Raw genomic sequence first — 26,457 nt, 5'->3', positions numbered from 1 at the left:
TCCCACACTGCACAGGACAGCTCGCCCGTCCAAGAGGGTAAAGCCACGACCTCCCAATGCTCAGTCTTCCACCGCACAGCTGCCTCGCCAGCGGCCATCGTTTAGGGCAAACCCTACCACCATCAGGGTCCAAAGTGATGGACAGGGCCTCACCACTGCTGCAGGAGAACGACCGTCCGCAACTGTCGCCGGACGGCCAGTAGACCGCTCTCTCAGGCTCCTCCAGTGGAATTGCTTGGGAGCACGGAGCAAGCTCCCCCTTTTGCAGGAGGCGGCCGCACGGGACCGCCCTCATGTCATTCTCCTGCAGGAGACCCTGCTCCCAGGCAATTCCACTTTCCATCTCTCGGGATACACCACCCATCTCCTCCCGTATATTCGTGGCGTTACACGGGATGTGCCGTTCTGGTCCAGGACCACATCGCGTGCACGGATTGTGAGTCCCCTCCTTTCTCTGTGGACCTGGTGTGGAGGTTCAGGGCGTGGTTCTCCATCTGGCGACGTCGCCCCTAACGGTATACAATGTATACCGAAGCCAGAGGAGCACCCTGGAGTTGGGGGAACTTTTCTCCCAAGCTGCCAGGGGGGCAGTATACATTGGGGGCGACTTCAATGCCCACCACGCCCTTCTGTCATCGCCTCTTCAGTCCAATGAAGCAGGACGGCACATTTCCTTACTTCTGGAGGAGATGGGTGGTGTCTCCCTCCTAAACAACACGACAGAGCCCACTCATATTGGAGGAGGTCGCCTCGACCTCTCCTTTGTCTCAACCCCTCTGTCAGGCCTGGCGTCATGGTCACTCCACCCACACCTTGCGAGTGACCACTTCGCTACTCTTGTTGACTTGCCTCTCGCCCCCTCCCCTCCCCCGCCTCCCACACCACGATGGGATCTACGCAGGCGGACTGGGCGGCCTTTGACCGTGCTCTCCCGGCGGCCTTTGCGACAGCCTCTCCCGCCTCAGACCTCGAGAGCCGGGCAAATCCAGCAGCAAATATCTTTTCGCACGCTGCCTCTCTTGCCATTCCTTTGCAGCGGCGCCGGCGAGATGCTACCGGGATGGCTGGTTTTACTGCGACAGGGTCAGGGAATTGAACCATAGGCTGAATGCAGCACGCAGGCAGTACCGGCGGCGCGAACATCTCCGCACCGCCGGTACCTGATTGCTGTGACTCGGCATGTGGTTACTGAAAAGCGTCGCCTTAAAGAGGAGGCGTGGATCGGATGGTGTCGCACCCTGGATTCTCACTCCACGCTCCGTGAGATGTGGGGGAGAATCAGGTTCATCTCCGATCCACGTCCTCCTCGTCCGCCCTCTCACCCTGACCCTGCCGCTGAGGCCAGCCGTCTTGCCCAGCATTTCGCTGACCGCTCAGCCTCTTCCAATCTCCCGCAGTCTGTCCGAGCCTCACAAGTGCAGCTGTCCGCCTCTCGCATTGCGGCCATTCAGACGGCGTGTAATACACCTGACCCCGCTGACTGTCCCATCACCAGCGGAGAGCTTCAAAAAGCGCTGAGGCGCCGGGAGGACACTGCACCAGGGCTCGATGGGGTCACGTACTCCATTTTAAGTCATGCTGGAGATTGCGGTAGAGAGCGTCTGCTTGATTTGCTCAACCTCTCGTGGTCTGAGGGGCGTTCTACCGAGGTCGTGGAAGATGGCGGTCATCCACCCGATTCCGAAACCTCGTGATCCCACTGCCATGCGCCCCATCTCCCTGCTCAGTTGCTTTGCAAAGACAGCTGAGAGGGTTGTGCGGGCTCGTCTTGCTTGGCGGCTGGGACCGCTGCACCCAAGGATTTATGCATATCACCCAGGCAGGAGTGCCACCCACTGCCTTGCATCATTCCTTGGGAGCTGAGGGGCGGACGGGGGATGGCCATCTTCCTCGACCTCGAGAAGGCATTCGAACTGGCGAACCCCACCGTTATCTTGGCAGCTCTTGCGGCCAGGGGAGTAGGGGGCAGGCTCATATCCTGGGTCCGGGATTTTTTTAGTGGCCGCACTGCGGGGGTCCGCTTTCAGGGGCACCTCTCCCCTTTTCACCCGCATACCAATGGCACCCCCCAGGGAAGCGTTTTGAGCCCTATCCTGTTCAATGTCCTGATGGAGGAGCTCCTTTTTGTTGAATATGGGCCTGGCATAACTCTACTCTGTTACGCTGACGATCTGGCCCTCGTGTTTACACGGAGAGACTGTTTTCAACAGGCAGACTTGGCCCTTTCTCGGTTACACGCAAAGTGCAACGAGCTAGGGCTTAAAATCAACTTTGCTAAGACGAAGTGTCTGCCTTTTGGCCTCCGCCCCCCCGACTTTCCACTGCTGCTTGGAGGTCATCAGCTCTCAATGGTCACCGTCCACCAGTATCTGGGGGTTTGGCTAGATGGGGGCCTCACCTTTGCTTGCCATGTACGGTATCTGAGGGAACGTGCTTCCACCCGAATGGCTGCTCTCAGATACCTCTCCAGGCGGAGTTTGGGGGCATCATTTTCTGTCCTCCGGACCTTTTATATTCATGCAATCCGATCTCTGGTGGACTACAGTGCCATCTGTCTAACTGGTCTCACTCCACCAGTGTCTCGATCTCTGGAGGTCATCCAGAACGATGCACTCCGCATCATGCTGGGTGCTCCACGTTGGACCCGGATTGAAAATCTGCGTATGGAGGGCGGGGTGCCGTCTCTGGCCCATCGCATTATCTTACGAGCGGCAATCATCACACTGAAGATGATCCAGTGCCTGCCTCACCTGCCCGTCACTGCCCTCCTAAAACGCCTTCTCGGCCGCCCACCCGAGCCGGCCCCTCAGCGTGACTGGGCTCGCAACACGGCCGCTGTCATCCATGGACTGGGAGCTGCGGCGAGCCTCTGTCAAGACCCCGACTCCCCCTTTTCCGGATATGTTGATCCACCGCCATGGGATCCTCCTCTTTTTAATATTTTTTGTCCATCGGAGGCTAAACCCCGCTCCTCGATTCCAGCACTCCTTCGCCAGGAGGGTCTCAGTAGGGTGGCAGCTCTGGCCTTACCAGACTCAGCCATCTATTACACTGATGGCTCTGTTTCCCCCAATGGCGCAGCTGGAGCAGCCTTTGTCACTGGGCAAATAGTGGAAGCTTGGCGACTCTCCTCAGGTGTATCCGCTTTCCAGGCGGAACTTGCGGCCATCCTGGGTGCTTTGCGCCATGCTCACCACCATCGTCGCAACCGAGTCATAATCCACACGGACTCTCTTTCCTCGATTCAGAGATTACGATCTTTCTCGCTGCATGACAACGTCTTCCTCCTAACAGCGATCCATACATTCGCATCACTTCTTGTCCATAGGGGCGCAACGATTAACCTGCACTGGCTCCCGGGACATGTGGGAATCAGTGGCAACGAGCGTGCTGGATCACGCTGCGCGCTCAGCTTGTGATCTTCCAGACATCACATTTCCACTACGACCTAGTCCCTTGCACCTCATCCGCACTCTTACTGCCACCATAGGAAGACTATCCCTAGAGGACCATCAGCTCTGGGTCACGGAGGGCTCTTGCTCTGCAAAATGGTATGCTACTGCCACGTCCTATTCCCTCCTGCTGCCCCCCCCAGGTCTACCTAATTTTATTGTAGTCCGACTTCGAAGATTGCGTCTTGGGTTTCTCTGCTACAAGCAAATTAGGGGTATGGAGCCGGACCCGTGTGAACATTGCTTGGCCAGCTGTGAGGAGCCCCTTTTGCATTATCTTCTGGACTGCCCAGCCACCACCAGGCTCAGGTCTGAGCTCGACTCGGCCCTTGCCCGAACTGGTGACGTCTTTAGGGACGCTGCTGGCATTGTTGCCCATGCTCCTTTCAATACATTACTTACTACGGTAAGGGATTACCCTCCACCTCGATAAAAGCAAGCTCGCGCAAGTAGTGCGCACCTCTGACGGGCTCTCTGTTTGCCCGTGTCCCAGGGAACTGGGACGAATATCACACAAACACAAACAAGACATTCACGCCACACACATTGTTCGCTTTGACAATTCAAACAACATCAAGATTCTCTGTGCTTCACCTCAAGAGGTACAGAAACTTCATTCACACGGTGTCAAAGCGTTCAATACAATCATCCCACCCAGCAACCTTAGACTCGAACAGTGATTTGATCTTGCTCAATGCTTTAGATGTTACCAGTATGGGCATCCAACTCGATCATGCAAAAAAACTCAAATATGCTCAAAGTGCTCTGCCCAAGGTCATTTTCATACAAACTGCACTAGCACTACTACTAAATGTATCAATTGTGGCGAAGGACACATTGCAATCGCCGGAAACTGTCCTATTAGAAAAAATCTGCTAAAGGACTTAAGGGCTAACTGCCAGCCTGCACAGCATAACCCGCCTCAATCATACACTGCACCCCAACAAACTTCATCCACCATGTCATATGCCCAAGCCACTCAGAACTCACAGCCCCCAACCCAAGCACCCACCATTCATCCACCACCCACCAACACCACCCCTCCCAGTCCATCTTCCATTTCACCCTTCCCCCCCAACGTAACTGCAGTTGTCATGTCCGCCCTAGCCCAAGCTCTGTACTCTGACGTGCCCTTTGCATCCCTCATCAATGATGCTCTAGCCGCCAACAATATGTCCACCATTGTCATCCCCCCTTCATGGCACACAGCCAAGAAATCACCCCACATCTTCACCCCCCCTTCACAGCAAACTGGCAACACCTCAGTCCCTCCTACCTCATCCCCTCCCATCCCCTCCACCTCTCATTCGTCATCCCCCTGCACTTCCAACCCACCCACCACACCCATTCACCCTAAACCTCATCCCACTCCTGCATCCTCAGAAGCACTCCCATCTTCCCCCCCTCACCATCCCTCCCCTCCTGCTGATTCACGTCATCCTAACCAAACCACCCAGCCCCCATCCCCATCTCCCTCCACCAGCACAACCCCCAACCAACCTAACTCCATGCCCCCTCCACCTACCCCAACCACCCCCCTCACCTGCGATCGAGATCGCAGTGTTTCTTGCAAACGCAAGGCGGCTGACTCTCCCGAATCCCCTTCCTCCCTCTCCCCTTCAGTTCACACACATCAATCACGTTCCAGAAAACGTAGTGCCCCCCTCCCAAAAAGAGAACCCCATCCTTCTCCCCTGCCTCCCCCCAAAATACCACATACATAGCACATTCAGATTCAATTCAACACGATCACCATCATGCTTAAAATCATCCAGTTTAACATTAGACACTATTACGCAAACAGGCACCTACTTACTCAACTCATTCACGAACACGACCCAGACATAATATTACTCAACAGCACTTGCACCAACAACACCAGAAAAATCAAACACTATGGCTACACTACACTTCAAACCGACGAGGGTCCACACGACGGAGTTGCTATCATGATTAAAGGCACCATTAAACACGACTTCATCACAACATGGACACACAGACATTTCCTTGCAGTTAAAACACACACTACTCTTGGCCCCCTCATAGTCTCCACCACATACACCAGACCCAACACTGGCATCCCCTTCACAGACATAAACAGACTCTTCAACAACACTGCACCAACACTATTCATTTCAGACCTAAATGCACAACACGGGACATTCCAACACAACACAACCAACAATCATGGAAGACAAATGTTCACTATATACCAACACAAAAGATTAAATTTCCTAGGACCTGATTTTCTCACAACATTTACACCTAGGGGATCAGGAAAGCCAGATCTCATCTTCACCAATAGATCATTTAACATTTTTCATCACCACATCACCCCCGGCCCTATGTCTGGGTCTGATCACATCCCCATTATAATGTCCATCTCCACCAACCCGATCCTGATCCCCAGTAGGCTACACCACACTATGACTACCTACATGCAGACTGGGATGCCTTTACACAAACCCTTTCAGAACAAGAATACACCACTGACTATGAGGGAAAACACCACACTGACATAGAAGAACAATGTAAACATCTACACACGTGCATACTCAACACTGCCAACATTACCATACCCACAACCACACACACACCTATACACACATTCATACCATCCATACGAACACAACGACTCCTAGTGTGTTACCGTCGTCGGTTTGAACTAAACAAAAACAACTTAGGCCAAGTACGGTTCGACCTATCACACCTTCGGACACATGTAATCAATAGCCTTGAATCCGACCACAATGCACACTGGCGACGCCTCATACAAACTGCACAACAACACAGAAAAACAAAACCCTGGGAATTCTGGAAACACATTCGCCGACTTAAGGGCTGTAACTTACCTAGAGTAAGGAAATTAATTATTAACAACAGAGAAATCACAGATCCCAGGGAAATCACAAACACATTTAAAAATACATGGCAACAAGTATACCACCCTAACCCTCCTCATCCTGCCGCAACACGTCACATAAGACATATAGAACAACACCTTCACACCATCCACGAACATATCACACCAGACGCAAACATACACATAAACAATCTAGACATACATAACCCCCTCACTGCTCCCATACTAGTCGAAGAAGTCAAGTCTATGCTCGCTAGAACTCCAAAGAAGGCGCCGGGTGCCACAGGCATCGGACATCACATACTCAAACACCTCCCAAACACATTCATAAATGCACTTACACACTTATACAACGCTGCCTTGGCATCCGGCTACTTTCCGGAAACGTTTAAGACCGCGACAGCAACTCTAATCCCTAAAAAAGACAAGACAACAACAGACCCTTTAAACTTCAGGCCCATCAGTTTACTAGAAGTGTTAGGAAAAACTTTCGAACGAATCATCAACATTAGATTACGGCAATACTTAGAAGACGAAAACCTTCTTTCCCCCAGACAGTTTGGTTTCAGACCTAGACGATCCACACAGGACGCCCTAAACATCATCACCAATTACCTACATATCAACCAAAACATCCGCAATGCATACAAGACAGCCCTTATTACTCGTGACGTAAAACGTGCATTTGACTCTGTTTGGCACGCAGGCCTGAAGTACAAAATCTGCGAACAATTCAACTTTCCTTCACTCATTAAAAAACTACTTTGCAATTTTCTAGACAACCGCACAATGCGCATTAAATTTAAAAATAATTACTCAGACTTTTTCCAGCTTCACGCAGGTGTACCTCAGGGCTCCGTCCTTGCACCCACCCTCTACACACTCTACACAAATGACATCCCCACCCCACTACATGACGATTCACTCACCATTCAATACGCAGACGACATTACTCAACTTGTACGATCAACGACAATTGACGGAATTACCAACAAAGCGAGCATAGAGCTGGACCGAATTGCAAGATGGGAGCAGAAGTGGCGGATTCAAGCGAATCCCTTGAAATGCACAATAACATATTTTCGTATCAAATCAGCCAACCCCCGCCCACTTTTTCTAAATTCGCGTGATCACGATCGCGTTCCCATTCCTATTAGGAATACTTGCACCGTACTTGGTCTTACATATGATAAAAACTTCAAATTTCATCATCACATACGAGGCAAGGCAGGCGTGGCTGGCACTGCACTCACACAGATATACCGATTCCGTAGTGCAACACCATCAACTAAATTTCATTTGTATAAAGCACTGATCAGACCACTGCTCACGTATTCACCATTAAGCCTATCTCTTTCGGCCAAAAGCAACATTCTAAATTTACAGAAAGTTCAAAATAAAGCCATACGTTGGGCACTGAGCATACGGTGGGATGATTTTATCACCAACATACACTCTCATGAACGCGCCAACATTCCACCCATCAACACTTACCTTCACCACCTACAACAAAAACAAATCACCAAACTCACCGACGTTCACACTGACTTCATCGACTTTTTCACCCGGATCACACACCCCACACGACCTCTAGCCAACCTCTTCCACCCTGACGCAAGACCTCCACCAACCCCATTCTTCACTTAAATTACCAATAGTTTATTTTACTGGCCCTTTTCTTAATTAACTACTTAATTCACCCCCTGCAATTACTTAAGACTCAAAACCACCCCTACACCTATAAACAAGATCACGGCAGCCACGTATAACCCGCCATCCTCATATCCAGCACCCCCGCCTCAAACCTTGACCCCCCATACTCCCCTTCCTCCACCCCTCCCCTTTCCTTATCCCCCTACCCAAGCCCCCTAGGGCTACAACACCTTACCCAACACCCCTATCCTATTATCCTACCCAGGCTCCTGGAGCCGTAAAATCAGATGAACCTGAGAGGCAGCCAATAAGCCAATGCTTGGCAGAGAAAGCCGTAGCGACTCACTCCTCCCTCCCTTAAGTAAATAACAACACTGTGCACGTGCGAGACCCCACCCCCCCTCCCCAACACCAAACACACGCACGTTGGGTTAAGCCCCGACACTCTTTCTCTTCGTCTAAATTCTTCCTCTCCTACTATTATATTTAAAAAAAAAAAAAAAAAAAAAAAACATGCACATTACACAATGCAACCAGGAACCTGATCTCTCAGTAAGGCCGGGAGATAAAACTAAGGCCTAGTTCCTGCCACCACGTGTTGTCGTCGTCCTGGTTGCATTACACTCATCACACATATACACAATCATTCTTTACCTTCCTTCCTTTCCCCCCCTTTTCTATACGTCATTGTATTGTATTGCGGCCCCCATGTCGACTCAGTCTCTCGCTCGCTCCCACACCGTGCACATACCGTCTGACTCGGCGCCGCCGCCATGCCACCCAAGACCTCCGGAAAGGCCGCTAAGAAGGCCGGCAAGGCCCAGAAGGCCATTGCCAAGGGTGACAAGAAGAAGAAGCGTAGGAGGAAGGAGAGCTACAGCATCTACATCTACAAAGTGCTCAAGCAGGTCCACCCTGACACCGGTGTGTCCTCCAAGGCGATGTCTGTCTTGAACTCTTTCGTGAATGACATCTTCGAGCGCATTGCTGCAGAGGCTTCACGCCTGGCACACTACAACAAGCGTTCAACCTTCACCAGCCGGGAGATCCAGACGGCCGTCAGGCTGCTCCTCCCTGGCGAGCTGGCCAAGCACGCCGTGTCTGAAGGCACCAAGGCTGTCACCAAGTACACCTCCTCAAAGTAGACAGGTTACACTCTTGGCCATTTCAACATTTCCGGCTCCAATCGGAGCCACAAGATTTTCGATAAAAAGGGGAAAGACAGACTTACCAATTTTCCTCTCAGGAACTCTGGTTTATCAGCTTGTTCTCTCTCTCTCTCTCTCTCTTTCTTTCTTTTCGGCAACGGTGGTTTGGGATGGGCACGTAGGCACAATCGAAATGTTTTGAACTAGGGTTGGGGGTTAAAACAATAGTCAAAATAAAAGAGTAAATAGGGGCGTGCGGGCCTTCTTATTCATCTGAACAACCAACAACAACGTACCGTCGCCCCAAGAAGTGACGGCACAGTTTCAGATTGCTTCGGTCACTCACCACTGACATGCGTTCTAGGAAAACAGTGAATAAGAGGTAAACATTCAATGCCTTCATCACGTCATGCCAAATAATCGTATATATTATATCGTACCAATGATGATGTAAAATGAATAACAGGAGGCAGTGATATATTAGATGGTAACACTTAGTTATCTGTCCCGATTTGAATGAATGTGAAATGTATTAACTTCGCGCGCGGTGGCCGGTACGCCTAAAACTCCCAGTCCTTTTTTTTTTTTTTTTTTTTTTTTTTTTTTGCTGAACAGAAAATGCTTATTCGGAAGTTTTGAACTCAATGATTTCTTTATGAACCTCTGCATTTTATTACTCTTGCGAATCGATTATGCACTGAGGATATGAGACACTGACAGAAGGTAGCATTGTCCAAGGAGCTCCGACTCTAATCTAGGCAGATTTCGATTTTTTTTTTTTTTTTTTTTTTTTTAACGATAGTCCCCTGTCTTATATGAAATAATCCTGAGATTTTTCTTCGTGGGAAACTGGCCAAAGGCAGTGTAATAACTGCATGTCCTTGAGTGAATGTTATCTCCTTTCGTGCGTGTTGACCGAAACATTTAAAATAGCTTACCGGCTTACGCCTCCTTCCCGCTTTCTGTCGTCGTCCACCGAGACATTGGAAACGGAAATAAATGACTTTAAATTATTCCCTAGTATTGTAACGGAAATTATTTTCTAAATAATATTTATTCATATCCAATGTTTATTGAAGCTCCCTTTTGTTCAGTCTTACGCTACCCAAACGTCACTGTCTGTTACCATGCTAGATTTGAACTCCACAACATATTTATTCCCGACTCTCCCTGAGCGACAGTTATGAAATATCACTTAGTTCCGTTTAGGAATTCCTATTATCGTAACGAACCAACTGCTTCCTACAATACTTTTGAAATATACAGATAACTGGTCATGGATTTATTGTTTCTTGTAACAATTTTACGTATTAGGCTTCACCCCGTACAGATATAAGGAAGAGTAGGGACACTATCGCTGACCGAAAACTTATGGATACTCCGCCGGCATTTCTTAGGCCGCCTGTACCAACCAACACACTCAACAGGCGTACAGTAAATACATGCATGACATAGTATCATGCCTATTCATGTCAGCCTATAATATGTAGGTACATACAACAACACATGTGCACAAATACATTTATACTATGTACGCAGTGACCTACACATGTACGTACACACTAAGTCATGCTCACATACACACAAGCCCTCATACGTCCGTACATACAGACATACATGCTCACAAAGACACACACATACACATACGTACAGTATAAACATACAGTACAACATACATACATACACACGCACAACTGCAGTTAAAAATCGATGGGTTCAGGTTCCCTTTTTTTTTTTTTTTTTTTTTTTTTCCCTCAGTATATTCACTGAAGGATTTACCGTGCGTTCGTGGCCACTGTCAAACCTTCATGACGGGTACAGACCATCTCCTAATACGCAGCGCGAATGAGAGCGTGACTGAATCGGTCAGGAAGTAAACTAAACAGGCAAATAACGACAACAAAAACTGCGACGTGAACAACAGATCAACAAAAAGAAATAAACGAATAGGTAAGTTCCTCTCCCCCCCGCCCAAAACAAGTAAATGAATGATTGAAAAAAGGATGAATGAATGAATGAATACATGTATGTAAGTATATAAGTATAGTTCATTCGTCTGTGTGTGTGTGTGTGTGTGTGTGTGTGTGTGTGTGTGTGTGTGTGTCCTCAAACGTCCGTACACACAGACATACATGCTCACAAAGACACACAAATACAGTATAAACGTACAGTATAAACATACATACACACGCACAACTGCAGGCGAGAATTGATGGGTTCATTTTTTTTTTTTTTTTTCCAGCATAGTAACTGAAGGATTCATCTTGCGTTCATGACGGATAGAGAGCATCTCCTAATATGCAGCGGGAATGCCTTTCTCGTTGTGCAAACCTGTGTACCTTTATGAGGGCGTGAGTGAATCGCTGAGTAAGTCAAAGAAACGCAAATAACGACAACAAAAAATGCGCGTGAACAACAGATCAACCAAGGAAATAAACGAATAGGCAAGTTCTGCCTCCCCCCCCAAAAAAAAAAAAATAAGTAAATGAATGATTGAAAAAAGGATGAATGAATGAATGCATGTATGTAAGTATATAAGTACAGTTCATTCGTCCGTAAGTGTGTGTGTGTGTGTGTGTGTGTGTGTCCTCTTACGCCCGTACACACAGACATACATGCTCACAAAGACACACAAATACATACGTAGAGTATAAATATACAGACACACGCACAACTGCAGGCGAGAATCGATGGGTTCATTTTTTTTTTTTTTTTTTTCCCAGCATAGTAAATGAAGGATTCATCTTGCGTTCATGACGGATAGAGAGCATCTCCTAATATGCAGCGGGAATGCCTTTCTCGTTGTGCAAACCTGTGTACCTTTATGAGGGCGTGAGTGAGTCGCTGAGTAAGTCAAAGAAACGCAAATAACGACAACAAAAAATGCGCGTGAACAACAGATCAACCAAGGAAATAAACGAATAGGCAAGTTCCCCCTCCCCCCCCAAAAAAAAAATAAGTAAATGAATGATTGAAAAAAGGATGAATGGATGAATGAATGAATGAATGAATGAATGCATGTATGTAAGTATATAAGTACAGTTCATTCGTCCGTGTGTGTGTGTGTGCGTGTGTGTGTGTGTGTGTGTGTGTGTGTGTGTCCTCTTACGCCCGTACACACAGACATACATGCTCACAAAGACACACAAATACATACGTACAGTATAAACATACATATACACGCACAACTGCAGGCGAAAATCGATGGGTCCAGGTTCACTTTTTTTTTTTTTTTTTTTTCCAGCTTAGTAACTGAAGGATTCATCTTGCGTTCACGACGGATAGAGAGCATCTGCTAATATGCAGCGGAAATGCCTTTCTCGTTGTGCAAACCTGTGTACCTTTATGAGGGCGTGAGTGAGTCGCTGAGTAAGTAAACGAAACTGGCAAATAACGACAACAAAAAATGCGACGTGAACAACAGATCAATCAAAGAAATAAACGAATAGGCAAGTTTTCCCCCCCTCCCCCCTTCCAAAAAAAAAAAAAAGTGTAAATGTTTGAAAAAAAAAAAAAAATGAATGCATGTACTGTATGTAAGTAATGGAGTTCAATCGTGTGTGAGCATGCTTCGCTGCGGAAAAGCAAGAGCTGATACATGGAAACCTAAACTGAGGGAGGGTCTGTCATCATCTCCCTTTGAAGAAGGGTTTTGGCCCTGAAAAGGGCCGAGATTTCTTTCGATGGAGGTGGGGGGCCTCTCGCCTTAGGCGCGCTCGCCACGGATGCGGCGGGCCAGCTGGATGTCCTTAGGCATGATTGTTACACGCTTGGCGTGGATGGCACACAGGTTGGTGTCCTCAAAGAGACCGACCAAATAGGCCTCAGACGCCTCCTGCAGAGCCATGACGGCAGAGGACTGGAAGCGATCTCACGGACAAGACGCTGGAATGGCAGCTTCCTCATAAGCAGCTCAGTGCTCTTCTGGTAGCGACGGATCTCACGCAGGGCCACAGTGCCAGGCCTGTAACGGTGGGGTTTCTTGACGCCGCCGGTGGCAGGGGCGGACTTGCGAGCAGCTTTGGTGGCCAGCTGCTTGCGAGGGGCCTTGCCTCCAGTGGACTTACGTGCAGTCTGCTTGGTACGAGCCATGGCGCGCGACTGAGGAGGGAGCTGTGAGACGAGCGAGAGTGTTGGCGCACCGCGTTCGTTCGTTCGACGATTTCCCCTCCTATATAGAGGGGGCCGGGCCTTATTTTAGCCCAGTCGGTGTGCATCTATATTTAGCTGGGTTTGAGGACATGGGGTATGGGGCAGAGACCGCTGTGCGGTCCTGTAAGGCGTTTTTTTTTTTTTTTTTTTTTTTTTTTTTTTTTAATTGTTCACTCGCGCATCCTATGTCTGCATGCAGAGATGGGGAAACACCCCGGCATGCAGGCACAAACGCACGAGTGATTGAGAGAGTGAGAGGGGATTAACGGGATAGGTGATTAGTGACAGTTAGGTTGGCGGAGGGTGGTGGGTAACGGTACCTGACAGGAAGGAGGGGGGCGTGGCGGCGATGACGGTCGTGGCCGCCTGTCTGAGGGTTGTTATTAGGTGCGGTGTAATATTTCCGTGCGGAATGTCTGGGTTTGGCGGGTTGGCTGGTCTTTTTAGTTTATTGTTGGCTGGGCGTTTTAGAATGTAATTGAGTAGTGGGAGGGTGGTGTCGGTGTTACATTTTTCACATGTGGAGGTTTCGACATTATTTTGGATTTGAGTTAGATTCTTATAACCTAGCCTGAGTCGTCTGAGTCTTTGGAGGGTTCTGCCGTTAATGTTGGTGACGGCAGGGATGGGCTTGTATCGTGTCGCATTTGTGTACCATAATGCCGAGGGGGAGCCTTCATTGACTTGGTTCTCGTGTTCTTTCTTATTTAATGTTGCTGCTCGCATTTTGACTGAGTTTTTAATTTGTCTGAGACTGGGAGGAATGTCTACTTGAATGTGCGGGTATTCAGTGGCTTCTTTGGCGAGTTTGTCGGCGGTTTCGTTCCCTGAGATGCCTACGTGGCTGGGTATCCAGTGTAGTGTGAGTGTTCCCCCTGCGTTTTTTATTTCATGTGCCGTGGTCAAGATGTCGGTGATGAGGCGGATGTTATCTGACGGGACTGTATTTTTGAGGGTTTGAATAGCAGTGACTGAGTCTGTGTGGATGATGATATTTGCTGTAGGGTTTATTTCGAGAGCATCGTCCATGGCAGTGAGGATGGCTACTAATTCTGTCTGCAGAGTGGAGGCTCCGTCAGACACTCGTAGCCCGTACGAGTGATCGTGGCTCGCTACTGCCGCCCCCGCTCTTCCTTCCTTTACAGAGCCGTCGGTGTAGTAAGTGACGGAATTTGGGGTGGTGAGGAATTCTATCCGCCTGAGGCTTTCTTGTCGCAATTGTTGGGTAGGCGTAGTTGCTTTAGGGGAGGATGTTGCTATGATAAGTTTGAATGGGGGGGGACTCCATGGTGGGGGAGGGTGATACGCGTCGCTCTGTTTGTCTGGGGGGAGGTTTATAATAGGTGTTATATTAAATTCGTGAATGGCTTTGGCGACGCTATGTGACCAGCTGTTTGTTAGGATGTCAGGATGTAGGTTGGCTGCTGCCGTTAGTCTTGGTAGTAGGGGGAGGGTAGCATTTTTTCTTGCTAATTTAGCGGCTAGAATAGCGACTCTTGCTTTAATTCTTAGATTTAGGGACTCTAAATTACATTCAAGTCTGAGGTTACATAATCGGGTCCACATTGGAGAGCCCGTCATAATTCTCAGAGCTTCGTTCTGTATGACTTCGAGCTTGTTACTAAGTTTAGGGTTAATTGTAGGGAGGATTGGGGCTGAGTAATCGATAATAGATCGTATGGCTTGAACGTAAAACATGCGGAGTACTTTATAGGAGGCCCCCTCGCCTTTTTTTGACAGTGACCAGAGAGCGTTGAGACGTAGCTTGGTGGTGTCTCTAAGGTGTTGTACATGTCTGTCAAATGAGAGATTTCTGTCAAAGTGAATTCCGAGATATCTGTGTGTGTTAACGTATTCTATAGGAGAGTGTCCTAGGAGAAGCTGTTTTGATGGGGTGGGAATTCTAATGGGGAGGGCTTTGGTTTTTCGGGGGTTGATTTTAAGTCCTAACTCCCTGCATTTTTTAAAAAGGACATCTAGTGCTTTTTGGGCCTTCTGTGTATAATTTCCTCCGTATGTGACGAGGGTAATGTCGTCTGCATAGCAGAGAAGGCGGGTTCCTATGCCCAGGTCTAGATGAAGGAGACATTCCACTAGAGTATTAAAAAGGGTTGGGCTAATTATACTACCTTGTGGTGTACCGTTGGTGTGTTGGAGTGCCTCAGAGAGGTGGCCTTGGAACCTAACTGCTGCCTTCCGACCTGAGAAAAAGTCCTCCAGCCAGCGCAGGAGACGACCTTTGACGCCCTTGCTAGCAAGGGTGGCAAGGATGGCTTCAGGGCATGCCAGCTCGAAGGCTTTTTCCAGGTCTATGAATATTGCTAGTCCCCTACCTCCGCGGAGCTCTGATATGAATGAGGAGAGGCATTCTGCTGTGCCTTGGCCTTTTGTAAAAGCAAAAAGGTGTCTGTGGGGGGGAGGGGTGGCCCAGTCGAGGCGGGATTTGGTTAATCTCTCAGCGGTTTTTCCTATGCAGTTAAGCAGGGAGATAGGTCTATAAGTTCCTGGGTCTAGGGGTTTTGGGATAGGGTGGATTATGGCTGTTTTCCATTAGAGATGGTAATTTTCCCAACCGCCACGAGTGGTTGAATAGGTCTAGGAGGGCTGTTCTGGCGGTGGGTCCGGTGTGGCTTAACATAGAATACGTTATACCGTCAGGTCCTGGGGCTGTATCCGTGCTAGTTTTGAGGGAGCGGTTGAGTTCATCGAGCGTAAAATATTGATCAGAGGGGGAGGGGGAGTTTTTATTTGCTGTTATTTGTCGTGTTCTAATTGGGTGTAATTCAGTTTGTGTCTGCCTTGTTAATGGCGGGAGTTGAGTGGGGGACGTTCTGTCGGCGAAATTTGCAGCTAGTCTATCTGCTTCGCCCTGAGGATCGGGATGGGTTGGGGGGCGGGGAGGACGGGGGTTGGATACGGACTTGAGTTTTTTCCAGATATTACTCATATTGGATTTGGCTTCTAGTTTTCGGCACCACTCTAGCCAGCTTTGTTCCTTGAGGGAGTTCTTTTCTTCGATGGTGTGTCGAATGACTGATTGTAAATAACTGCGGCTTTCTGGCGTCGGGTTTGTTCTATGTATTTTTTTGGCCTTGTTTAATCTCCTGTTTAATTCTTTAACCCTGCTACTGTAGTACCAGTGATCTTTGTGGTATCCTTTTGGGGTGATGTTGGTTGGGATGGTCTGTGAGGCGGCTGAACGGAATGCCTCCTTGATCAGGGTAGCATGCTCCTCTAGGTTGGTGGGGGGGTTGAAGGAGCATAATTCCTCTAATGTGGAGGTGAAGCGGGGCCAATTTGCTTTTTTTGTATTCCATCTTGGGGGGGGGGGTCGGGGGGTTTGGGGAGTTTAGCGAGATTAATGGTGCATACAATTGCGTGGTGATCCGAGGTAAGGGTGGGGTGCAGCTCCCATTTTGTGAGGTGTGTGATTATTGTATTAATAAAGGTTAGGTCAAGTCTACCTCCTCTGATATGGGTGGGAAGTTGGGGGTTGTTTAAGAGTGTTATTTCTGGTGTGCTATCAATCGTGGTTATGATATGTCGCCCGGTTGGGTTAGAGGTGTTTGACCCTAAGCGGGGGTGGTGAGCGTTCAGGTCACCACCTACTATTATATGGTCTGTTGCTGCTGTAGCGAGTATTTCGTCTAGATTGATAGGTGTATTGGGTGAGCGGTAGATGTTGTAAATGCATAGTTGGGTTGTGGCAAGGGTGATGGTGCAGCCTTGAATTTCTATATTGTCTCCGCAGTCTGGCAAGGGGAGTATGGTTTTTGATGGGATATTGTCTCTGATAAGAATGGTACAGCCGCGAGGACCTCTTCGGGAGTAGGGGAGGGTGTATGAGGTGTAGCCTCTGAGTCTAAGGGATTTATTTGCTGGAATGAGGGTCTCCTGGAGGAGGAAGACATCGATGTTGTCTTGGTTGGCGGCTTCCTCTAGGAGTGATCGTTTGTTTGATGCCCCTTGGGTGTTCCATTGTAATATTTTAATATGTGAGTGGTCGTGTGGGGGTTGTGAGTGCGTGGGAGTGGGTGTGGTAGTGTTTATTGGTCTGTATCTGTCCATGGTTGAGCTGGTGTATCTGTGTCATATGGCGTTTGATTCGGTGAGTCGTGTCGTGTGAGTGGAGAGCGGGAGTATGATTTGTGGTTTTGGTTGTTGGCCTCCGGTTGTTCTCGTACGCGTGGGCGTGATTCTCGGTTTTCTCTGGCGGGTGAATTTGCCGAGGAGGATCTGTGTGGTTTGTTGGGGTTGGTTGAACTGTTACGTCTGTCTTTGGAGCGGCGGTGTTTGTCTGTGTGTTTGTTGTGTTGTTGTTGTAGAGTGGCGGTTTGTGGGTGTGTAAAAGGTGTGTTGTGTGCTGTGTCTGGTTTATCGTAGTGTGTGGTGTTGGGTGCGTTTTCTTTGGTGGTGGGCGTGTGTGTGTAAAGGGGGACTTTGGCGTTTGTGTCGGAAGGTATGGGGTGGTTGTGGAAGGCTGCAATGGAATGTTTGCATATCTCGTCGACCTCTGTTGTTGGTACTGTCACTCCTGTGAGGTTGGTGAGGAGTGAGGCTAGTCCTTGGGCTATGGTGTTTGTGAGTTTGAGGAGGTCCTCAGCACTGAGAGTGATTGAGTGCGGTGGCTGGATGGTGGTTGGGGGTAGGGTTTGAGTTTGGGTGGTTGTGGTGGTTTGGGTGCTTGCGTGTTTGTGTTGGGGTGGGGGGGGTTGGGGTGTGGGGTGAGTGGGTGCGGTGGGGGTATGTTGGGGAGGGGTCTGGGTGTAGTTGGGGGTGTTGGGGGGGTTTCTGTGTGGGGTGTGGAGTTGGGGGAAGTTATTTGTTGTAAGCAAAGGGGGGATGGTGGTTTGGTTTGGTTGTTGTTGTTGTTGTTGCTGCTGCCCCCATTTGAAAGTGCCGAGTGGGGCGGGGGTGAAGACAGGCTTGTTTTGAGTTTCTGATTGGGAGTTCTGAATGCCCTTGTTGATTATTGCTTTGCGCACCGGGCATGCTTTGTTCCACGCGTGATGATTGCCGTGGCAGTTCGGGCATTTCGCGGAGACTGGTTGTTTTGCCTTGAACTTGTCAAGGCAGTTCTGGGTGGGGTGTCTACCACTGCAGAGCGCGCAGGTGGGCGGTCTGTGGCACGTAGATTGGTGATGTCCGTACCGCTGACACGTGAAGCATCGTAACGGTTCAGGGGTGTAAGGGCGGAGGTCGTAGGTGCCCCATTTATGGAGGTCAAGGGAGTCTGGGATGGGGCCTCTGAAGGTGATGAGGATCTGTCTAGTCGGCTCCCCTTTTACTTCACATCGCTGCGCTTCTTCTACTTGGTTATGATCGAGAATGGCTTGCAGTGGAAAATTAAGGGGGTAGTGTTGGACCACTACCTTCTTAGTTGACAAATTGGGGTCGAGTTTCTGGAGGAGGAGTTTCTTGCCCTCAATTTCGTCTAGGTTTTCGAGAATGTCTAGAGAATTGCTGTCTAGCGGGACGATGATAGTGTTGAGAGCCTTTGTGGCAATCATTTTGAATTTGAGGGTTGGGTGGGCATTTTCGATTGCAGTGACAACGTCGTAGGTATTTGGAAAGGAATTTTGTTTGGGAATGAGGAAAGCAGGGAGTTTGGGTGTTGAGGGGGTGGGGTTTTGGGGCTGGTTGGTGGTCTTGGTGTGGCGGGGGTTGGGTGGATTTTGGTTGGGTTTTTTGTGTTTCTTATTTTGGACAAGGGTGAACCCACCGTCAAAATTCTGGGGGAAGGAGGAGACAGACTCGTCGTTGTGGTGGTGGTTCTGGTTGTCAGCCTGAGCAGCAGCGGCTGCTTGATCATAGTCATAGGTGGGTGAAGTTTCGTCTGTTTCCATGCCGTTGCAGGGTGGGTCGGATTGGTCTTGCCAGTTGTCTGGTCCATGGCGTCTCGGTTCTTTGCTAGCAGCTTTTTCGGAGGCCGTTGGGGAGTTCGCGGTTTCTAAGGCTCTCTTCTTGTTGTCAGGGGGAGTTGCGTTGTTAGTGTTAAGGGCATAGATCTTGGCTGCATTCCTGGGGTCACGGGATGACAAGGTGGTAGGCGGGTTTTTGGAGATTGCGGTGGGATTATGGCTCGCCATCTTGGCGGCCGTCACACACTCTTTCACACTGCCAGTCACTCACTCATGTACACAGAGAAAAAGAAGGAGCCTACCTACAGTGGCGGTTCTCTGTCCCCCCGCTAGCGGGGGCCGCGACAGTCCTACCACTGCCCCCGAAGGGTCTTGCCTAACACCCTATCAAGAATTTGGCTCACCCCAGTAATTTCCTAAACCACCCTTACTAAAGGGCCCCCTTGTGTATCTGGCCTGCGCCAGAAAACCGCGGGGTTCGGCGTCGTACTTTTACTGGGGGACTCTAGAGCCGAAAGGAAGTAATAGTAGGAGAGGGGGCGCAACCCACGAAAGGGCGGGTGCACACAAGTGTGTGCACCCCGGTACACAGTCGTGGGGCGAAAGCAGTAAACTGCAGAGGCACCGTGGGCTGCAATGTCACAGATGGCAGGCGAGAGTGAATGCAGGGTGGTCGGGTGCTGATGTGAGAAGCTCAGGATATCCAACCTCGGGTAGAAATCACCGAACAGTTGCTGCCTCGGTCCACTTGCAAAAGCTCAATAGTGAGCGACTGGGTGAGAAGAGCAGCGGGAGACTGGTGCCGAGTGGAAGGCTCTCAGCGAGAGGATGGCGCGCCGCGCCTGGCAGCGGCTTTTTATGTGGCCTGCCTCCGGACTGGCGGCGTGTGAGTGGTCGGGGTGTGATGTACATGGCGGTGATTTACTGTTCATGCTTTTTCGATGCCATTCCTGGTTTGCTTGCAAAATTTGGCATGCCCTGTGGCGTGACCTGGCTACGACGCCTCTCTAGGATTGGCCTCCTGGGAGCTGGGGTTGGGCCTGGGCCTGAAATCGAGGTTAGATGGATAAGGTTCGTACTTGCACGACCGACACTGCGTTATATAAGGGTGGTCGGCGAGCGGGGTCGTCATCATTGTTGGTGCTGGGAGCGGAGTGGACACTCACTACTACTGGGTCTGAGGAGCAGTAGCAGCAGCAGCTGTAGACACTATGACTGGTCGAGGCAAAGGCGGCAAGGGTCTGGGCAAGGGAGGCGCCAAGCGACACCGCAAGGTGCTTCGTGACAACATCCAGGGCATCACCAAGCCTGCCATCCGTCGTCTGGCTCGTCGTGGCGGCGTGAAGCGTATCTCGGGCCTGATCTACGAGGAGACCCGCGGTGTTCTCAAGGTGTTCCTCGAGAACGTGATTCGCGATGCTGTCACCTACACTGAGCACGCCAAGCGTAAGACTGTGACCGCGATGGACGTGGTGTACGCCCTGAAGAGGCAAGGGCGCACCCTTTACGGCTTCGGCGATTAAGAGGCTGCGTGCATAACTGCATGGCACTATTCCACCTGGCCACGGCAAAACACACAATAAACAGCAACCCCCGGACCTCTTTTAGAGGTCCACACCTAATTTCTGTGAAAGAGAATGAATGAAGGCATAGTAGTATAAGTAAATGCAGACGTTGAGCGGGTTAGGCAGCACCATTTTTTTTTTTTTTTCACCCTCTCTCTCTCTTTCTTTTAATGTAACAGATATGAAGACATGTAATGCAACCCAACCAACTCTTACCACACCTAACATAACCAAACCAAACCAACCATAACCTAACTGAACCATACCAAACCTCTCTCTCTCTCTCTCTCTCTCTCTCTCTCTCTCTCTCTGGCAGTTGTAAAAAAAAAAAAAGGGGGGGTGGATTAGGCAACTGTCAATTTGGCTACTACATCTTCTAATTTAAATGGACGTCTGCATACATATACATTATCACTTATTTTGCTGGGCCATTGCTTTCTCTGTACCTCTGATCTCCTCCCCCCCCCATTTCAGGAAAGCTTTCTCCATACCTATCAGGGCAATTTCCATCCTGTTGCGAGAGCATCTCCTCTGCTGTGCTCCGGGAGTTTTCTCCATAAATCGTGAAGGCAAATCCCACTAATCCAAGGTATTTCTGCCTTCATATGCACGAGCAGCAGCACACTTGAAGGATGCACCTAGAGTAAAGAAGACACAGTCAGTCACGTCGGTGAGGCACCACAAACGGTGCATGATATGAATGCCTAAGTGTTAGACACACAGAATGTCTGCATATGAACAAGTTATCCCTTGAATTTGTCGCTGTCACGGCCGTTTTCTCTAAGTGCCAAAACCCACCAATCACCCATCGTACAAGCATTGCATCAACCGCCATACAACCGCTGAGGCCTGAAATCAAATTTAAATGGATCCGATTGGTACTTGCACGACCGCTAGTGCATTATATAGAAGAGGTGGCTGACAAGGTGGCTCATTCCCTGTCCAGCAGCGGTTGTAGCAACATCTCCTGTCCAGCCATGCCTACCTCTGTTACCTCGGCCTACGACCCGTCGAGGGGGGCCTCAGTGGGCAGTGAGGAGCTTAGTAGTACGCAGACCATCGTGGGCGTTGTGAAATGGTACAACGTGAAGGCGGGGTACGGATTCATCAGGCGCCAGGACACCGGCGCCGATGTTTTCGTGCACCGTCTGGCGATCGTTGCTCCTACTTCACGACGTCTACGGCGCTCACTAGGCGAGGGTGAGACGGTCGAGTTCCACCTCCACCAGACGCCGAAGGGTCCTGTTGCCAGGGACGTCACCGGGCCCGGGGGTGCGGCTGTGCAAGGCTCTGCCTATGCACAGCGGCGCCCCACGTCCCGGAGGCGCCGGAAACTGGATCCTTGTCGTTCTGGTGAAGTGGAAACGATTGTAAATATGTGCATCGCGACTGCGAAGGCTTTCTGTGGCGGTGACAAGGAAGCGCTGCTTGTTCTTCTCCCCCTTATCTTCGAGAAGAACGGGCTGCCGCACCTTGTCATCCCACAAAGTTTCGCTCGTGGTGCACATTCCGCCCTTCGTCAGGAGCGTCGCGCCCCTACGCTGCAGCCTCTTCATCCCCGCCGAACACCGCGGAAAAGGCTGCAGCTTAGTGCTCCTCTTAATAGGAGAACTGCCTCCTCTGCCACCGCGCCTAACCCAGTCTCGGATCCGGTAAACGAGCCGACCACCGCCACTTCTCAACACTCACCGACAGCAGCTGAGGAGGAGAGGGCCCCTTCACCCGTCCCTTCCATTCAGGACGTGGATGTCCCTTCCCCTCAGCCACCTACACCTCCTGCTGATGCCGTGACCGCCAAACCAGTTCCTAAAAAGAAGGCTAAGAAGAAGAGGAAGAAATCGAGACAACCATCACCACCTGTCTCGATGGAGACTGAACAGCTTGTTTCTCCACCCCCTGCTTCTCCCTCCTTAGATTCTCAGAGCGTCCTCGCCCAGCTTCCTCCGTTGTCAGCTCGTATTCGGGCCCACCTCGAATCGCTGACTCATGACGAGCTGCTCGTTCAACAAGAGCAATACGTGGAGCAGAATTTCGCTGACGTTGTTGACGCCGTTTTCCGCCTTCTTACAGGTATTTTCCGCCCTGAACTCCGCGCCTGTCTTCTCACCACCAGCCAGTCCCACCCTGACGATCTAGCTGCCATTGTTTTTATTGAAACTGCGCTAATGCAGAAGGCCACCTCGCGCTAGTTTTTCAGCAGATTATTCTATGATCGTCTGCTCCAGCCCTTGTCGTTTTTCTTCGTCTGTCTTGCCTGCATTGTCTGCCGCGCTTGCTCTCATTGGGAGAGCTGTTTCTGCCTTTATTCCCCTGACGGGCTCTTATGTTTGCCCGTGTCCCCACCCTATTTGTGGGGCAAATATAAACAACAACAACAACAACAACAAGGTGGCTGACACTCGCCTCCCAACAGTTTCACTAAGCAGGCGTTCACCGGAGCTCGCAGTTCGATGGGTGGTGGTGGTGGTGGTGGTGCTGCTGCTGCTGCTGCTGCTGATTATTATTATTATTATTATTATTATTATTATTAATCTTGATGATGATGATGATGATGAATGAATGGATGGATGGATGAATAGATGGTGGTGGTGGTGGTTTTTGATTGTGTAGTAACTAGTTGTTGCAATACTACTCATAATGACGAGTATTTTCTTCATTATTGCTCTTATTTGGGGGTGTTAAATCAACCATGGTCGTCACCACACGGCTAATATATGTATATATATATATATATATATATATATATATATATATATATATATATATATATATATATATATATATATATATATATATATATATATATATATATATATATATATATATATATATATATATATATATATATATATATATATATATATATATATATATATATATATATATATATATATATATATATATATATATATATATATATATATATATATATATATATATATATATATATATATATATATATATATATATATATATATATATATATATATATATATATATATATATATATATATATATATATATATATATATATATATATATATATATATATATATATTTATATTATATATATATATATATATATATATATTATATATATATATATATATATATATATATATATATATATATATATATATATATATATATATATATATATATATATATATATATATATATATATATATATATATATATATATATATATATATATATATATATATACTGTTGTTGTATACATCACCATATCCTCTGCCACTGAACGACTTTGTCCATTCCTTCGATGGTGGGAGAATAGCCATCATCATCATCATCATCATCATCACCTATGTTTTCATTCATCCACCCGGCCAGGCAGTTAGGAGGCATTATTATACAGGACAGTATTATGCAGGTGCAGTTGGGAACGGGACAAGACTCTATGTACTAGTGGGACTATTATTATTATTATTATTATTATTATTAATCCACCTTCACTGATGTCAGTCGCTTCTTACATGCAACCGAACGTAAATATAGCCACAGACACATGCCAGCATTCAACACATACCACGTTATAGGCACATACACACAGACACAAACATATAGTATACCAACACATTCATCCATACCCAAAGATGATGATGATGATGATGCTGTTGGGCAATGCCAAAGTCTATTCTCTCTCAAGAAACGAATGTGGCTCGTAATGGAGCCGATGGAGGTGAAGAAGAAGAAGGATTTCTTGGAAGCGTTTACTTCTTCTCCGTCTTCTTGGGGAGCAGCACAGCCTGGATGTTAGGCAGAACACCTCCCTGGGCAATGGTGACGCCAGAGAGGAGCTTGTTGAGCTCCTCATCATTACGGATAGCCAACTGCAGGTGACGGGGAATGATACGAGTCTTCTTGTTGTCACGGGCTGCGTTGCCAGCCAGCTCAAGCACTTCAGCTGCTAGGTACTCCATGACTGCAGCCAAGTAGACGGGAGCACCAGCACCCACACGCTCGGCGTAATTGCCTTTACGAAGGAGACGGTGGATCCTGCCGACGGGGAACTGGAGTCCAGCCCTGCTAGATCGGGACTTGAACTTTCCCTTCACCTTGCCTCCCTTGCCACGTCCGGACATGCTGCTGATGCTGCTGGAGTAGTAGGACTTCAGGAGAAGACTAATGCGTCACCGTTTATCTGGGTAATGAGTTTTATTTGTTTTTTCTTCTTTTAATGATAGTGTTTGATAATTATACTGTTGGTATTTATAGGTTCGTTGGAATATTTGTGTTTTTTGTTCTTTAATTTTAATTCTTTATGTAGTCTCTCTGACTTTCGCTGGCATTGGTGTTATTTTATTTATTTATTTATTTTATTTATTTATTTTGTTTTATTTTACTTATTTATTTTGTTTTTCTTTATTTATTTTGTTTTATTTTATTTATTTATTTATTTATTATTATTTTTTTTCCGGGTTATTAACCCTCTTACTGTCGGTCTGTGGGTATATGTGGTATTTTGTTATGTTGTAAGCTAGCTAGCTAAGTGTATAGTGGTTGTGGTTCCACGTTGATTAGGTTTAGACTGCTGGGAAAGTTTCTGTTTATATTTCTGGTGTTGTTAAGTTGTTGCTGTATTCTGTTAAAGGCCTCATTGTCCCGGTTCTCTATTTTTCGCCAAATTTTCTTTGCCTGTTTATGCAGTCGTATATTAACTGGGTCTATTTTTGTCATTGCGTGTAGCTCCTGGGTGTTGTGTGTGTAGGGGTATCTTGTGTTTGTTGCGAATCTTATTGCTTTGTTTTGTATTCTTTGTAACTGCAGCAGCTGTGTTTTACTGAGTGTGTGTGTAGGAACTGGTGGGTAATCTAGAACCGGGAGAACTAGGGCCTTTATTAGGTGTATTTTTAGTCTTATGGTTAATTCTTTAAATCTGAATAGTTTTGTTAGTGCATGGCTGGCTTTCCCTATTCTTTCTTTGATCTGTGCAGTGTATCCATTTTTTGTTATTTTGAGACCTAGTATTTTCCCAACATTACTGATTTCAGTTGGCTCATTGTTGATGACGAGTGGGGGGTTAAACCTTGAGCCCAGTGCAATGATGGTAAATTTGTTAGTGTTGGTTTTAATTTTCCATTTGCTTTCATAATCATTAATTATTTCAATTTCTCTTTTTGTTTGTCTGTTTATCATGTTTTTGGATTTTCCCCTGTAGGGGATTATTTGCGTGATATCATCTGCGTAACTTATGTTTAGGCCTTTGTTAGGAGGGGGAGTGTCTCTTGTGTATAGTGTGAATAGTGTTGGGGACAGGACACTGCCCTGGGGAACCCCAGAGCTAAGACCGAATCTGTCACCCAGGAAGGAACCAACTCTTACCCTTGCACCCCTCCCATCAAGGAAGTTGCAGAGCAACTTCTCCAGAATGACAGGGAGTCCCAAGTGCAGGATCTTGTACTTTATGCCTGGGTGCCAGACCTTGTCAAATGCTTTAGTTATGTCCCTCAGGACAACATGGCATTGTCCCCCATTGGCTTTGTTAATGGCAATTTGTTCTGTCATGAGTGCAAGTGCTTGTGTTGTGCTCCTCCCAGTGCGGAATCCGTACTGGAGAGGATTGTTGATGTTATTTGGCTCGGTGTATAGGCGGAGTCTGTTGTTCATCACTCTTTCTAGAATTTTGCCTGGTACTTCTAGGAGGGATATAGGCCTATGATTTTGTGGGTAGCGTGGGTCTTTGTCTGCCTTTGGGATAAATTTTAGAGTTGATTGCTTGAATTTGGCCGGGAAGTATCC

General features: G+C 48.1%; 4 protein-coding genes and 1 pseudogene across 4 annotated transcripts in view; 3 read left to right on the top strand and 2 right to left on the bottom strand.

The window, feature by feature from the left end:
• LOC145400082 (histone H2B) overlaps positions 1 to 9,182 on the top strand; it is a 99,459-nt gene extending 90,277 nt beyond the window's left edge. Inside the window, exon 2 of the mRNA XM_080272585.1 lies at positions 9,114 to 9,182. The gene's annotated coding sequence lies outside the window, so the exon portion shown is untranslated. The remainder of the gene's footprint in view (positions 1 to 9,113) is intronic.
• LOC145400083 (histone H2B-like) lies at positions 8,742 to 9,113 on the top strand. The gene has a single exon (XM_080272586.1). The coding sequence runs from the start codon at positions 8,742 to 8,744 to the stop codon at positions 9,111 to 9,113; it is 372 nt and encodes a 123-aa protein (XP_080128712.1).
• Positions 9,183 to 12,822: 3,640 nt separating the features above from the next.
• Positions 12,823 to 13,208, bottom strand: LOC145400133 (histone H3, embryonic-like; annotated as a pseudogene).
• Positions 13,209 to 20,340: 7,132 nt separating this feature from the next.
• Positions 20,341 to 20,652, top strand: LOC145400160 (histone H4-like). The gene has a single exon (XM_080272672.1). It carries the CDS (start codon positions 20,341 to 20,343, stop codon positions 20,650 to 20,652), a length of 312 nt encoding a protein of 103 aa, XP_080128798.1.
• A 3,776-nt stretch (positions 20,653 to 24,428) lies between these two features.
• LOC145400081 (histone H2A-like) lies at positions 24,429 to 24,800 on the bottom strand. Its single transcript, XM_080272584.1, has one exon. The coding sequence runs from the start codon at positions 24,798 to 24,800 to the stop codon at positions 24,429 to 24,431; it is 372 nt and encodes a 123-aa protein (XP_080128710.1).
• Between the last annotated feature and the right edge of the window lie 1,657 nt (positions 24,801 to 26,457).

The sequence above is a fragment of the Coenobita brevimanus genome, chromosome 51 (assembly GCF_032717465.1).
Source record: "Coenobita brevimanus isolate Jiangsu-jjx chromosome 51, ASM3271746v2, whole genome shotgun sequence".
Classification (NCBI taxonomy): Eukaryota; Metazoa; Arthropoda; class Malacostraca; order Decapoda; family Coenobitidae; genus Coenobita; species Coenobita brevimanus.
The sequence above is the reverse complement of the archived record's forward strand: the minus strand, read 5'-3'. Positions and strand labels throughout refer to the sequence as shown.

Excerpts from the sequence above, each read along its gene's own strand:
- LOC145400083 (XM_080272586.1), top strand. The coding sequence starts at position 8,742 with ATGCCACCCAAGACCTCCGGAAAGGCCGCTAAGAAGGCCGGCAAGGCC.
- LOC145400081 (XM_080272584.1), bottom strand. The coding sequence starts at position 24,800 with ATGTCCGGACGTGGCAAGGGAGGCAAGGTGAAGGGAAAGTTCAAGTCC.
- LOC145400160 (XM_080272672.1), top strand. The coding sequence starts at position 20,341 with ATGACTGGTCGAGGCAAAGGCGGCAAGGGTCTGGGCAAGGGAGGCGCC.